Genomic DNA, 16692 nt, shown 5'->3' on the forward strand with positions numbered 1-16692 from the left:
TGTTCTTTGATATAACTTATTTTTACTTTAATATTGTATATGATATATTTTATCAGATTGGCGTTTATTTATTAGGACGTTAAAAAATTCATCTAAAAGAACATGATTACCTTTTTTCTGACACACTACACAATCAGTACTCATTCAGTAAGGACGTGTCCCAGGGAAAATAAGTCAGTTAAATAGTTTTTTAAAATAGGCTTTAATTTTTTTGAGCAGTTTTAGGTCTACAGAAAAATTGAGTGTAAAGTACAGTTTCCATATACCCCTCCCATGTTTCCCCTGTTATTAACATCTTTCAATAGTGTGGCACGTTTGTTACTACTGATGAGCAAATATTGATATGTTATTATTTTCTAAACTCCATTGTTTATGTTCTTTACATTAGAGTTCACTCTTTGTAAATTCTATGGCTTTTGGCAAATGTATGGTAACATATATCCACCATTACAATGTCATACAGAATAGTTTACTACCCTAAAAATCACCTATGTTCTGCCTATTCATCCCTCCCTCCCTTCCCTTGAACACCATTGATCTTTTTACTGTCTCCAAAGTTTTGCCTTTTCCAGCATGTCATATCATTGGAATTACGCAGCGTATAGCCTTTGCAAATAGATTTCTTTCACTTAGCAATGTCCTTTTAAGGTCCCTCATGTCTTTTTGTGGCTTGATAACTTACTTCTTTTTTTCACTGAATAATATTCTATGTTCTGGATGTAACACAGTTTATTTATCTGTTCACCTATTGAAGGACATCTTGGTTGCTTCCAAGTTTGGGCAGTTATGAATAAAGCTGCTATAAACATCCATGTACAAGTTTTGTATAGACATAAGTTTTCAGTTCATTTGGGTAAACATCAAGGAACGTGATTATTGGATCATATGGTAAGAGTTTGTTTAGTTTTGTAAGAAACTGCCAAGTTATCTTTCAAAGTGGCTGCACCGTTTTGTATTCCCAACAGGAAGGAATGAGAGTTCCTGCTGTTCCACATCCTTGCCAGCATTTGGTGTTGTCAGTGTTCAAGATTTTGCCTACTCTAATAGGCATGTAGTAGTTATATCGTTGTTTTAGTTTGCAATTCCCTAATTACTTATGATGTTGAGCATCTTTTCTTACGTTTATTTGCCATCTGAATATTTTCTTTGGTGAGGTTCAGATCTTTTCCCATTTTTAATTTTTCATTTTCTTATTGTTGAATTTTAAGAGTTATTTGTATATTTTTGAATACCAGTCTTTTGTCAAATATGTGCTTTGCAAATATTTTCTTCCAGTCTGTGACTCGTCTTTTCATTCTTTTAGCAGTGTCTTTCTCAGAGAAGTTTTTAATTTTAATGAAGTCCAGTATCAATTTTTTCTTTCATGTATTGTGCTTTTGAGGTTGTATCTTAAAAGTCATCACCAAACTCAAAGTCACTTAGATTTTCTCCTATGTTATCTTTGAGGATTTTATAGTTTTGTGTTTGATATTTAGGTCTATAATCCCTTTTGAGTTAATTTTTGTGAAATGTGTAAGCTCTGTGTCTAGATTCTTTTTTTTTTTGTTTGTTTGTGACTGTCTAGCTGTTCCATTACCATTTGTTGAAAAGACTGTCCTTTCTCCATTGACTGCCTTTGCTCCTTTCAAAGGTCAGTTGACTGTATTTGTTTGGGTCTATTTCCGAACTCTCAATTCTGTTCTCTTGATCTGTTTGTTGTTCTTTCACCAATACCACATTATCTTGATTTCTGTAGTTTTATAGTAATCTTAAAGTAGTGCCAGTCCTCCAACTTCTTTCTCCTTCAATGTCGTGTTGGCTATTTTGAGTCTTTTTCCTTTCCATATAAACTTTAGAATCAGTTTGTCAATATCCACAAAATAGTTAGCTGAGATTTTACTTGAGATTGCGTCAGATATATAGATCAACTTGGGAAGAACTGCTATCTTGACAGTATTTAATCTTCATATCTATGTGCATGCATATTTCTTTTTATTTAGATCTTTGATCTCTTTCATCTAACTTTTGTAGTTTTCCTCATATAGATCTTGTACAAATTTGTTAGGTTTTGTTTATACCTAAGTATTTCATTTCTTTGGTGCTAATGTAAATATTATTGGGTGTTTTTTTGTGAGGAAGCTCGGCCCAGAGCTAACATCTGTTGCTAGTCTTCCTCTTTTTGCTTAAGGAAGATTGTCACTGAGCTAACATCTGTGCCATTCTTCCTCTATTATGTGGGGTGCTGCCACAGTGTGGCTTGATGAGCAGTGCTAGGTCTGCACTCAGGATCTGAACCTGTGAACCCCAGGCTGCTGAAGTGGAGTATGTGAGCTTAATCACTATACCACTGGGCCGGCCCCATTGTGTTTTTAATGTTAAATTCCAGTTGTTCATGGTTGGTATATAAGAAAGCAATTGACTTTTCTATATTAACCTTGTGTCGTGAAACTTACCAGTTGCAGGATTTTTTTGGTTGATTCTTTGGGATTTTCTACATAGACATTCATATTATCTGAGAACACAACTTTATTTCTTTTTTCCAGTCTGTGTACCTTTTATTTTATTTTCTTATTGCATTATCTAATATTTCCTGTACAATGTTGAATAGGAGTGGTAAGAGTGGACGTCCTTGCTTTGTTCCTGATCTTAGCAAGAAAGCATCTAGCTTCTCACCATTAAGTATGATATTAACTATAGGTTTTTTGTAGATGTTCTTTATCAGGTTGAGGAAGTTCCCCTCTCTTCCTAGTTTGCTGAAGAGTTTTTATCATGAATTGGTGTTGGATTTATATAATTTATAGTAGACATGTTATTCATTACCTTCATTGACTGATGTCACATAAACAATTATGTAGTGAGGACATTGGTAACATGGTCATTGACTAATATAAAAAAGCTGTGTAAATTAAAATATTACGGAGTTACATTCTATCCTTATGAAACGGTATTCTCTAATCAGGGATCAGCAGAGTATAGTCCATGAGTCAAATCTAGGCCATTGCCTGTTTTTCTACAGCCCTTGATCTAAGAATGATTTTTCACATTTTTAAATGGTTGAAAAAAATCAAAAGAAAAATAGTACTTTGTAAAACATGAAAACTATATGAAATTCGAAGTTTATTGCCCATAAGTAAAGTTTTATTAGAACACAGCCTTGCTATTTCTTTTAGATGTCTGTGGCTGCTTTTGCACCATTGCTTAGTGAACAACAGATGACAGTGATGTAGTTGTAACTTGAGAGTCTTTGAGTGCCACACGTATAGCTATACTGCAACTTTTAGTTTTTATTACTAATGCATACTTGTCAAAACAAGAAGAGAAAAGTGGACTTTGAATGTCTCTCTTATAGGGCACAGTTATCAAATGAAATGGCAAAGCATTATTTTATTATGTAAGGACACTATACCTATGCTAAAAGAATAAGATGTATTTTTTTTCTTTTAAAGATTTTATTCTTTCCTTTTTCTCCCCAAAGCCCCCCCGGTACATAGTTGTATATTCTTCGTTGTGGGTCCTTCTAGTTGTGGCATGTGGGACGCTGCCTCAGCGTGGTTTGATGAGCAGTGCCATGTCCGCGCCCAGGATCCGAACCAGCGAAACACTGGGCCGCCTGCAGCGGAGCGCACCAGCTTAACCACTCGGCCACAGGGCCAGCCCCGAATAAGATGTATATTGACATTTCCAAACTAAGCACACATCACAGTATGCCCAACTCACAGGACAGCAATGGGCAGAAAAATTAAAAAATTTAAGACAAAATATCTCATCACAGAAGAATGCCTTTACAAAAATAAAAAAACCAAAAATGAAGCTTCAACCAAAGTTAGTTTCTGAGTGAATCATTTGTTAGCCAAGCAAGGAGAGCCTTTTACCAATGGTGAGTTAATTGAATCATGCCTGATTGTAGCAGCTAAAGAAAGGTATCCAGAGATAATAAACTTGGGACCATTAGCCTTTTGGTGAGAACAGTTGCTTGAAGAATTGAGGACATTCAGAGCAACATCAGTAGTCAATTAAAAAACAAGGCAAATGATTTTGAGTGGTTTTCTTTGGCTCTTGATGAGTCAACAAATGTTACCAATACTACTCAGTTGTTGTACATTTGAGAAGCCGCTGCTGAGTTTGAAGTTACTAAAGAATTAACCTCTATGAATGGCATAGAACAACTACGGTGAGAATATTTTCAAACAAGTTGAAGAAATACTAATTCAGTACAACCTCAACTGGAATCTTCTAAGATACATTACAGCTGATGACGGGAAGAATATGTGTGGAGCAGAAAAAGACGTAATTGGACAAATTCACAAAGCTCGTCATAATGTAATGGTTAAAGCCTGTAGTTATTCATTTTATTGTTCTCAGCAGATACTTTGTGGAAAATATTTGGATCAGTCGTTTGTTATCAAACCAGTAGTGTCAAATAGTGACCTTCATTCACTCTTGCGGACTTAACCATCATTAGTTCTGTGAATTTTTGTCAGAAATGGAAACAGTGTCCTGACTTGTCTTACCATACACCCGTTTGATGACTTAAACAGTGATACTCTTCATTGTACTCGTTTTGAGTTTCTGGCCAAGATGAAAATTCTTCTGAATGAAAAGAACCACCACTATTATTGAACACTGAATGGCTTTGGAAATTTGCTTTTGCTGTAGAATTGATAATGAATTCAACCTAAAAGTAGAAGACAAAAATAGTGCTTAATTGTGAAACATATACTGCAGTAAAGTCATTTCGACAACTAACGTTTGAATCACAAGTAATGTCAGGCTGTTTTGTATACTTCTGTACTGTCCAAAGTCAAAACAAGAAGTAAGAGCTCCATCCCCACATAGGTTTGGAGCACATATATTTTATGACCCACAGCTACAGTTCCAGCGATAGTTTTTCTATCCTCAATGCAAATGCAAAGGAAATTTCCACATTTCAAAATCCATTTGACTGCTTAATGGAAGAGCTTCTGCCTAAACTTCAATTTGGGAGTGATTGATCTTAATGCATTGACTTGCTAATAGGCAACTATCAAGAGAAGAATCTAAAAGAGTAGGAAATCAAATTTTAGATTTAGAACTTTCTAATAGAAAATAGAATTTTATAAATGCATTTCAAGCAATACATATGCTCAATTAAAATAATATTCTCATAGATCGATATCAGTATTTGGCAGTACCTATCTATGTGAAAGGACATTTTTAAAGATACTCATTACAGATCAGCATTAACAAATGAACATTTGCAATAGATTTTGATAATACAGAACACTAACTTTAAGCCCTAATTAAGTGAAAAGTTGTCACCCCCACAAAAGAAGTGTAAAAAAATTTCTTTTTGTAATTATGTATAGTGACAGATCTTAACTAGACTTATTGTGGTGATCATTTTACAATATATATAAATATTAAATCACGTTGTATGCCTGAAAGGAATGTCAGTTATACCTCAATAAAAACATAATAAAAAATTTAAAAAGTATATTTTTCTCATTAATGAACTTGTGTTTTTAAAAATTGTACTGTATTGTCGTTTTTGTATTTTGAATTTCATCAGTTAAAAAAAATCCGTGAAAGTCTTTTTTTCTCTTATTCTTTAAGTACCTACATAATAACCTCGATTTTGTCTCAGCCCATAAAGCCTAAAATATTTACAAAATGGCCCCTCACTAAAAATGTTTGCCAATCCCTTAATTAATTGATGTCAATGTGTGATAGAAAAACATTTTCCCTGCTCCTTTCCCTTATGTACTTTTGTAACACAGGTATATTTTGTGTTTAAAAAATCTCTTATACCTTATAAATATAATTTTCATAGGAGATTGATAGTTGCAATAATCTGGAGTTGAATTACAGTTCCACAAACCTAAGTACATATTCCTAATTTAATTTTCTTTGTGAATTATTTTAGTTCTGGTGTTATTTGGGAAATGAAGCCAAAACGGAAATGGAAGCCTTTTAGTCAAAAGCAGATAATCTTGTTGGAACAGTCCTATAAGAAATATCAAGAATCAAGAGGCCATGGCTGGATTAAACTAGACAATAATTTTGAGGTATACCAAAATTTTTTTGTTTTGGTTTTTATATATGTATTTTGGTGGTGGTGGTAGCAGTAAATAAGTAAAATTTACTGTCCAGATAAAAATGTGTGTGTAAGGGGGCCGGCCCTGTGGCCCCTGTTCACCTGTTCGGATCCTGGTGCAGACATGGCACCGCTCATTAGGCCATGCTGAGGCAGCCTCCCACATGGCACAACCAGAGACACTCATGACTAGAATAGATAACTATGTACTGGGGGGCTTTGGGGAGAAGATGAAGAAAAAAAAAAGTGTGTGCAGGAACTAACTTATTTATTAGTAAATAAACTCTTAGTAGGATTGGCATGACTGATAATATTTATTACTACATTTTTAATTAAAATATGTTGTTATTAAATCTTATATAATGAAACACGATTTAAATATGTTTCTCTTCTGTATTTTTATAGACAGATAGTTTCATGGAAGTTGTTTTGTTTTCAGTAAGATTATAGAGAAATTAAGATTGCTCATTGAAACTTTTTCTCCCGTTTTGAATGATACCAATATATATTGCTAACTAAAGGCTGTGCAAAATTACATATTTCAATGATGAGAAACCTATTTAGAAAACCTACTCAGTTAAATTCATTAAATGTGAATGATTGTTGGACATGAGTAGATGTCAGCAAACAAAGGTGTACTCTACCCAGGTCCTTACAGTGTTGGAACTGAAAGTCACTTTTGCTCCAAGAAGACCCTAGAAGCCTGACTGCAGTTTCCAGCTTGCTCTGGTTCAGGCATATCGTATTGTTTACTTTTTGTCTTTGATATCTGATGGCTGAGTTTACGTTGCTCTCCAGATATGCTCCCCACCCTCAATCCTACCCCTATAAATGTTGGCCATGCTCAAATGGAAAAAAAGCAGCAAACTATACAATTAGTGTCAGACATAAATAAGCTGTTAACTATTTATTAACTTTATTAAAACAAAATTTAAGAATTACCTAGAATCATCCATTACTGTTGAGGTTTTTAAAAAATACAAAGTTTGGTTTCTTTAAGTACAGTTTATATAATTGAAAAGTTCTCCAAATGTTTTCTTGTTTTTGTCATAAATTTGGTACAAAAGTAATGATTGTGCTTCAAAGATCTCAACTGTAGATCATCTTAAGGAAGATCTTCTGTAAGACATGGTGATTAAGATATTTTTCCCTTTTAATTTATGAGTAAATGGATATTTAAAATGAGCTACACTGCTAATACTAGTTCATCACAAACACACGTGCTTTTTTTCCAGGTCAATTTTGATAAAGTTCCAATGGAAATGCGCCTCCCTTTTCAGTGCCCTATAAAGCGAGATTTTTTATCAGGAATTCAGATTGAGTTTAAGCAGTCTCCTCACCAGAGAAGTTTAAGGGCCAGATTGTATTGGCTTCAGGTAACATTGTCATCCTCAATTCGGTAAATCTGTCTAATCACTTTCAGAATCTTGGGGATGAAGTTGTTCTTACAAGGTTCTAGCATACATGGTAATTGGTATCTTTCTGTTTGTTTGTGTATTTCCCTTTTCCCACCTATCCTGTGGATTCAACACACTTACCATCCAAGTCTAAAGACCTTCTGACTGTTGAAACTATTTAATTTGACCAGTTAGCCTGCAAGAGTGGTTTTTTGCGCTGAAATTGTTGTTTTTAAATATTCCTTGAATTTGTCATGGAATCCCAAAATAAGATTTTCTTTTGTCATCCTTTATGGGAATGAGCAGGGCTTTATTGGGTGATGTTTTTGACTGCTTACTTGCTTGCTCCTTTTCTGCCTCCCTCCCTCTCTTCCTTTTAACTGTTAAATACTATTTAGGACATTTGTATTATATTTTCTTCTTTCTACCTATACTCTAATTTCATATCCAGTCTCCACTTACATTTTATTTAACTTATAGGGAGTTGAAGTCTCACATGATCCACAGGTACAGTTATTTTCACTAATGGTGTACATGCTGTACAATGTTAATGCAATTATGAAGATATTTATATATTCCTTTATATAAAAGCTTGCCCTTGCTGAGATACATGAGAATTTTCGATTTAAAGTGAAACTTCTAATAGCATCATGTCTACATCCAGATAATTATGATGAAATTAGTGGAATCTTCTGTAGTGTTGTCTCTGAAACTAAAAGTTTAAATTTATTTTAAATGTTGCTAAGTTCATTTTCTTTTTTTTTTTTTCCAGGTTGATAATCAGTTACCAGGTACAATGTTCCCTGTTTTATTTCATCCTGTGGCCCCTCCAAAATCTATTGCTTTGGATTCAGGTAAAAAAAAACACCAAAAATTAAGTTGAGAAATGTCCTATTTATAAAAGTTGTGATATTATTTTGACATAGTATGTATAAAGCTTGATTGCTGTTTTTCTTGCTTTCTTTCTTCCTCTTAGAGCCCAAACCTTTCATTGATGTGAGTGTCATTACAAGATTTAATGAGTACAGTAAAGTCTTACAGTTCAAGTAAGTAAAGATTCCCTTATTTATCTAAAGGAATTTAAAATAAGAATCTACTTCGAAAATAAATTTTACTATTTTGAATGTGACTTCTATATGAAGATTATTTTCCATTTGAAAATAGTAATCCACTTTTGGTCAAGTAATTTTCTATGTTGGAACTTATTTTAATAAAAGCCTCTGTATATTTTAAAGTATAAGATTTCTTCAACTGCCGTCTCCCCTTTGTAACTTCAATTAGAATATAAAATAGTCAGTGAAATATAAATAATGTATGTATTTTTGAGGTGTGTCCTTTAAATCAGTTGCTCTGGACTTTAAAAATTGAATAATAAATGCTACATCATCTAGTTGTTTTTGTCTCTTCTGTAACATAATAAATGTGGGATTTGGGACTTTAAATGCAAAGTGTTAATACGGCACTACTACCTCTTCTGAAACCTTCACTCTGATGAGAAAAAAATCTCAGTCTAAGTAGACTTTGTTCTTGTTAAATGACAGTTTTTAAGAGATGAAGGAACAAGATCTTTCTGTGGCTTGTGGCCAGAATCAAAGTTTTAACCTTGAAAATAATAAGATTTGATAGAAATCCTTTTCCATCTTTTAAAAGAATTTTTTTCTTAGGTATTTTATGGTCCTCATTCAAGAAATGGCCTTAAAAGTTGATCAGGGATTTCTAGGAGCTATTACTGCACTGTTTACCCCTGCAACAGACCCTGAAGCTGAAAGCAAACGGGTAACAATTTTTATCTCTTGGGAAAATTATAAAATTTAAAAAACTAACCATTCTTTGAACTAACTGTAGTAGAGAAAAAAATTAAAATAGAAATTCTTGACTTAATTTTTTTCAGACAAAGTTAATCCAGCAAGATGTTGATGCTCTAAACACAGAATTAATGGAGACCTCAATGACTGATATGTCAAGTCTTAGTTTCTTTGAACATTTCCATATTTCTCCTGTTAAGGTTTGTTGTAATTATTATTTTGAAAATTTGGCATAATTGTTGTAGAACTTTTAAAGATTCAGTTTACATGCATCGGTTTTAATTCGTTGTGTCAAATATTTGATGAGAATTTTAATTTGATTAATTGAAATAGTGAAGACAGTTCTCTGTAACATGTGTACAACCGTAATTCCCGCAGAGAAACCACCAGAGCTTGTTCTCTAGTCTTGAATTAATAACCCCTTTATTTAAGGAAGAAGCTGACAAAAGCATTTCTTAATTAAGCAAAGAAGTGCTCACCAGTGTTTAATGTTTTGGTTGCACTTTGTAACTGTGTTCACTGTCTAAACAGAAAGCTATAATGGGTGCCCTAACCAGAACGTGAAAACGCTGAAGTAGGTATTATACTGTTGATGTGGTGTTTTTCACCCTTCCAAAATTTGATCGTAACTAAGGGAGTGGAAAATTGGATACCTTTCACTTGCCTGATTTTGTACTTTATGAACCCATTTCCTTTTCTCCTTTTGTTGTTCTTTTTAGGTTTTATAGGGAGAGGTGACTGCTTAGTAAGTTCACAAATGATATCAACCATAGTGTTCTAAACTTGTGTAATGGGCCAGATTTACAATTAAGTAGCTCTTTAAAATATTGATGATCCTTTACATTCTCAAGAACTGTTTACAGCACATTATTTTCAATTGCATTCGCCAATCCATTCAGCTAAATGAATGCATTTATAGAATGGAATTATTATTTTAAATTGAGGTATTAGTTTGGTGGGATCAGACATATTCATAGTGTTAGGTTTGAAATTGGTATTGTTTTATATGGTAGGTTTTACACAATTTCTTTTTCATTATTAAGTTAAAATCAGTTATTTATGAGATTGAATAATACCTTCAACAAATATTTATTGAATGCCTACTATCAAAGTTGCTGTGGGAGATATAAAATGACTTCATGGAGTTTATAATGTAGGGGGTTACTAAAGACTGATAATTTACTTGTTCATGTTTTTAGGCTCATTGAGAATTGTGCTATGGAGTTGAATAATTAAGATCATGAACTGTAGTTATTTTCTTTTTCCGTGGTAACTGTACTCTAGAGAAAGGCTGCGTCTCTGTCCACCTAAGCTTGCCTTTCCTCAATCCCAACACCCTCTGACTCTACAGATGGGCAGAAGTCCACATCAAAGAAAAAACCCAGCAACCAGGCTTTCCTGACCTTAACTCAAGTCTGCTCTTTTGAGCTCTTAATTGGTTAGGTAAAATACCTAGGGAATAGCAGAATGAGAAAGAAGAGTCATCTGCTTTATTTATATGTCACATTACCTTTTGCTTGTGTCTTCTGGCACTATTGCACTAATGATGATACAACACAAAGTAGAAGAAGCTAAATGGGAATGTGAAAATCTCATGTGTAAGTACTGAGTTGAAGGTGTCTGTGGAAGCCAAAAACTTGATTACTTTTAAAGAAATTAATTTAATAACTTGCTAATTGTTCCATGATTGTTATGTTATTGTTGTTATTGTATAATTATAATATAATTGTTATTGTTAATTGTTGCCGTAAGTTATTTACCTTAATTGAATGAACATAATTGACTATTCATTATTTTGACTTGTAGACTACTGGTGTGCCAGTCGACATGTTTTTCTTCTTAAAACGTTTATGCTATTTTTGTAAAGTGTTTTGGGCCCCTTTATATAAACACAATGGTATTTGTATACTTTGAATAACATTATGGCTCTGTTTTGGGGATAGACTAATTTTTGTTTTATCAAAAAGTAAATAGAATCAGATTTGAATGAGCTATTCTATGTTATGTGTAGAGCAAAAAATAATAGCTTTCTTTAGGACTCGTAATTGAAAGATAGAACATTTGTTTGTATCTAAAAGATCTAGTTCCTTTGTATGTAATTTTTTTGTTTTTGTTTTTAGCTTTCATTTATTGAACATTATTTTTATTTTAGTTGCATTTAAGTCTGTCTTTGAGTTCCGGAGGTGAAGAGTCAGACAAAGAAAAACAGGAAATGATTGCAATTCATTCTGTCAATCTGCTATTGAAAAGCATAGGTGCTACCCTGACTGACGTGGATGACCTTATATTCAAGTAAGATTTATGTTGAAGAACATTGGGAGGCTTTTTACCAAGGTTATGTTTTTGGATGTTAATTCTCTCCATTTGCACCAGAACATTAGCTTAGAGAAATGATAATCTAACTCCTTATACTTGAAGAGTTTGGTCCCTTTCTAATTATGCTCTTTAGGTATGCTTATTTTACTCATAAAGGTAAGATAGAGTCTTATATTTTCTTCAGTTGTTCATATCTATATAATACATGAATATAGAATAAAAATAAATTGTTTTAGTAGTATGTTAGAAATTGAACACATTTTAAAACAGAATTATATTTAGAAATATGTTAGCAGTAGGATAAGATTTCAGTATAATCATATGGCAAAGTCTAGAGAATAACTCCTTGCTACATTTAATATGAGGATATTTATCTGTGCCAGATACATATAAATTCATTGAATGTTTATTGAATTGAATATTCAACAATTGTATTGGAACAAGTAGTTACTTTGGAGGGAAAAAGTCCATTTATATCATTTCTACCTCACTTGTACAATATCAAATTTCATAGGAATCAAAGGATTAAATATAAAATTCAAATAGAAAAGACTAAGAAAAAATAGAAGTTAATTGCTATCAAATTTCTGAATGAAGGAAGTCTTTCTAAGTTTAAGAGCAATGGAAAAAGTAAATCCCAATGGAAAATATAAAATAGATTTGACTATATAAAAATTAAATACTTTTCAACAAAATCAATGCAAATAATTTAAAAAGAACAGGGAAAATATAATGACAAGTATGATAGAGAGAGGATTAATAGTCAATATTAAACATTGGTAAGAAAAACTAAGGATTCTAATGCCATAATTGCCAGAACACAATGAGTTAATTTGCAAAAGGGAAGATATGGTGGCTGATAGATATTTAAAATGGTCAACTTTATTATTTATCAAAGAATATGTGAAAATTAAAACAAATTATCAAAAATTTCAAAATATGGGCAATCCTAATACTAGAGAGGGATGGGCCCAAAAAATGGGCAGTTTTTTCTTTTCTTTTTTTTTTTTTTTACTATTTGTTTGAGTGGAAAGGGATATATATCAAAAGTGTTAAATGTTTTTGTAGTCTTTCACTCAGTAATTCTTTCTTTGGAATTTCAGTCCAAAAAGTAATCTTGAAATGCATCCAGTGAGTTATATTCAAGATACATATAGCAACGTTAATTATTATGCAAAAATTTGCAAATGTGTGACAGTGGAAGAAGTATTTGTTATGATAACTTCCACATGATGGAATGCTGTGCACCCATTAAAAGTGGTTACATAGAATTTTGACTAGCATAGAGAAATGCTTATCCACAATGTTGAGTGTAAAAAATGAATACAAAATGTTTTAAATATTTTTAAATTGCATAGAAAAGAAAGAATTCAAAGTGGGAAATGACAAGAAGAGAAGAAAGTCTGCTGTGTGGTGGGATTATGATTGAGTTTTTTAAACATTTTACTCTTTATGTATTTATGAAAGACTTGTACGAGAATGCACCGTCTTTTATGATAATTTTGTTACCAAAATATTAAGATCTCAGACATAAATTATATGTGGCAGATGTACAAATCTAATTGTCAAAGAATTTGCAATGATTATTTTGTTAATGAAATTTTGTGTCTTTCAAAATATAATATTAGTGGTTTGAATCTTTCTTTCTCCTCCCAGACTTGCTTATTATGAAATTAAGTATCAGTTTTACAAGAGAGATCAGCTCATGTGGAGTGTTTTTAGACACTACACTGAACAGGTAATTTCCTATCATAGTAGTTCATTAAGAATATACTTCATAAAATAATCAAAACAATACATTTGTATGTGATTGTACAGTGTATGATAATGTTTACCTAATTTACCTAAATTTGCCATCTCATTACCTAGTAGTTTTCTTGAATTATTAATTTCTCTCTCTCCCCTATATATATATATATATATATATATATATATATATATATATATATATATATACCCCTTTAAAACTTTGCTCCAGTGCCTTTTTACCTTTGCAATGATATATTTACCACTTTGGGAAAGAATAGTGATTTAGGAGTCATAACACTTTATTTCTTCACTGACTACAGTTTCTAGGCATAGTCTAATAGAATTTCAAGAGGAATTCTAAGCCAGGTTCCTCCTCATGCCTCAGTTACTCCATGGTTCGAATTGTATGGACAGAGACATACTGGTTGTTTCAGGGCACTAGAGTACCATTGCTATACCGTGGAACTCCACAGTGACATCTTCTTTTCCTTCCTTTCCTGGAAAGTCCTTTCTCCTATCGTGTGTCTAGACATTATGGTTATTACATGTCCAAATAAGGATATATTTTCATTTATTTCTTGTTTTGGTTACTAATTATTCCCCATCTAGTTTCATAGTAATAATGATAATAACATAATAATAAAAATAAGTAACAATTACTGAAGTATATATCCAGTTTTGCATAGCTTTTCTTTAACAACCTAATTTAATCAGCACCTTCCCCCTCAGCCTTTTCTTGTTGCACCATGATGTTTCTTACAACACTTGTAAAGAATTTCATTTACTTTTTTTCCCTTTAGTTCTTGAAACAGATGTATGTCCTTGTATTGGGCTTAGATGTTCTTGGAAACCCATTTGGATTAATTAGAGGCCTGTCTGAAGGAGTTGAAGCTTTATTCTATGAACCCTTCCAGGTATTGATCTTTTATTTATTTTAACTATAGATATAGAAAAATAGATGTTCTATATTTTTATTGACAAATAATTTGTATTTTAATTGTATCAGGGAACTGAATAATGATCAAATACCAAAAATATGTCAATTTTTTGTTTTTATTTAAAATTCCTTGAAATGACATTAAAGGATTATTTTAGAATTAGTTGACATTTCCAGTATCTGGGCAATAAAACGTGCCCACATTTTTCAAGATTTAATGTAGTTGTAAGGAAGAGGGCTAGGTGGATTAAGACTGTTTCAAGGCTGTTTCACCACCGTGGAAAGAACTAATGGGGCATCAAAAGCTGACTTCGTTTCATATTCAAGCTCTCCTCCAACCTGTTCACCTCCCTTGAAAGGATCCAGGAGCCCAAGGTAGTGAGTGTTTTAGAAGGATAAAGCAGAGAGAATAAATGTGGGAACAAGAGAACCAAAACTATGTGGGCTTTTAGTCTTGTTGCCAGTGCTTGCTTTAGCATCTGATGGCAGTTGGTATTGGGAGGCCAATGTCACATTGTGATTGAAGCCAGTGATTTACTCCAATCCAATTTTTGTCATCTTCAAGGGTTTTCTGAGATCATGTGCGTTGAAAGTATTTCAAACATAGTAGGTGTTGCATCAGTATTTGGGTTAGAGGGTGAAAACTGTGTCATCACAGTGTTTGTGAACCTTTATAGATTCTCTCTCTTCATGGAAACCCTGAAATTCTAGATTAAAGGTGTTTTTTTTTTTAAAGGAAATTTCTCTTTTTTTGCTGGGAAGATTTGCCCTGAGCTACCATCTGTTGCCAATCTTCCTCTTTTTTTTTCCCTCCCCAAAGCCCCATTACATGGGTGTATATTCTGGTTGTAGGTTCCTCTAGTTCTCCTATGTGAGCCACCACCACAGCATGGCTACTGACAGATGAGTGGTGTGGTTCCATGACTGGGAACCGAATCCTGGCTGCCAAAGCGGTGAGAGCGCCAAACTTTAACCACTAGGCCGTGAGAGCTGGGTCTAGATTAAAAGTCTTAAACTTATTTAAATAGCATACTTTTTTTTTGCCTAGGGTGCTGTTCAAGGCCCTGAAGAATTTGCTGAGGGGTTAGTGATTGGAGTGAGAAGTCTCTTTGGACACACAGTAGGTATGTATCACATATTTGTGTATATGTGTATATTTTATTATAGTTATTATGAAATGCATTTCTTATGAAAAACCAATTATTTTTTTAAAGAAGTATCACTTCTCTACTAATCCCTTTTAAAAAAGAGATGTGTTTCCCTTGTTCTTAAATGTAAAATGATTTTACACTGTCTTGCTGGGTTTTTTTTGTTATTGTAAGTGTTGAATCAATGTACTTTAGATAGTTTTATTTCTGTTCTTGATAAATGGGAAATGGGAAAAATAAATTTCTACATTTTTGTATATGAGACAGAATTTTACGCACCTGTTAGTTTGAAGCAGTTGCATGCTGTGTATTGTGGTAGTAATCCTCTTTAAATAAACATTGTGACTTATTTCTCTGGGCCTTTTGATAGGTGGTGCAGCAGGAGTGGTATCTCGAATCACTGGTTCTGTTGGAAAAGGTTTGGCAGCAATTACAATGGACAAGGAATATCAGCAAAAAAGAAGGGAAGAGATGGGTCGACAGCCTAAAGATTTTGGAGACAGCCTGGCCAGAGGAGGAAAGGGCCTCCTGCTTGTAGGTCTCCTGCTGAATCTTCAAGAAATCCTCTGCTTTTATATGCACTTTAGAAGATGTACTCTAGCTGGTTGTTTGAAACTTGGAATCCTACCTTGAGTAAGGGTCTGTCAGAGTAGCAATAGTGATAAATTGTGGACTTTTCTGTTTCCTTTTTAGCTCTCCTTCCCCATTATCAACATCAGATCTATCCCCCAAATCACAAACTTAGTTTGGCACTTGGGCTGGAGTGAAAACTCTATAATGATGGCAGGTTAGCACTGCTGTGGAAGGGGCAGGAAGGAAAGCAGAGAAACATGGTAACTGAGGGTAACTAGAGGGAGGAGGAGTTCTTCAGGTCATCATCAATGACCCTTTCTACAGAAGGGAGGTGTGGAAGTAAGTGTTATAAACCAGGAACTGCCTTTCACTACTTTTCAGTACTTTAAAAATTATACAAATAATATATGAATACTGTTTATACAGGCAATATATGAATATTCTCTATATAAGTAATTATAAGAACTTATAAGTTCTCCTTTTAATAAGTAATGAAAACATTATAGGGAAGTCTATAAAGTACTCTTTGATCACCCCTCACCTCCTCCCAGAGGTATCTAATCTTTTCAATATAGTGTGTATCCTTCAGTTCTCTTTCTATGCATTTATATAATATACAAGTAGTTTTAGTTACTGCCATTACTTGAGAGTTAATAAGAATGTTGTATAAACATTTTACTGTTTTAATTTTGGAAATAATTTCAGGAAACTGTAA

At 33.1% G+C, this 16692-nt stretch overlaps 1 protein-coding gene across 5 annotated transcripts in view; it reads left to right on the forward strand.

The window, feature by feature from the left end:
• The window catches only part of VPS13C (vacuolar protein sorting 13 homolog C), a 171405-nt gene that overhangs the window by 136132 nt on the left and 18581 nt on the right, over positions 1 to 16692 (forward strand). For 4 of the 5 annotated variants that reach the window (XM_070500542.1, XM_070500550.1, XM_014850978.3 and 1 more), the window contains 11 exons: positions 5882 to 6023; positions 7288 to 7428; positions 8222 to 8303; positions 8426 to 8495; positions 9114 to 9225; positions 9341 to 9454; positions 11407 to 11546; positions 13227 to 13308; positions 14120 to 14233; positions 15305 to 15380; positions 15775 to 15938. In XM_070500542.1, the coding sequence (XP_070356643.1) occupies positions 5882 to 6023; positions 7288 to 7428; positions 8222 to 8303; positions 8426 to 8495; positions 9114 to 9225; positions 9341 to 9454; positions 11407 to 11546; positions 13227 to 13308; positions 14120 to 14233; positions 15305 to 15380; positions 15775 to 15938 (1237 nt within the window). Of the gene's footprint in view, positions 1 to 5881; positions 6024 to 7287; positions 7429 to 8221; positions 8304 to 8425; positions 8496 to 9113; positions 9226 to 9340; positions 9455 to 9785; positions 9944 to 11406; positions 11547 to 13226; positions 13309 to 14119; positions 14234 to 15304; positions 15381 to 15774; positions 15939 to 16692 lie in introns of those variants that run through there. The other variant, XM_070500557.1, reaches the window with a different exon arrangement.

This window comes from Equus asinus, chromosome 2 (assembly GCF_041296235.1).
Source record: "Equus asinus isolate D_3611 breed Donkey chromosome 2, EquAss-T2T_v2, whole genome shotgun sequence".
NCBI lineage: Eukaryota > Metazoa > Chordata > Mammalia > Perissodactyla > Equidae > Equus > Equus asinus.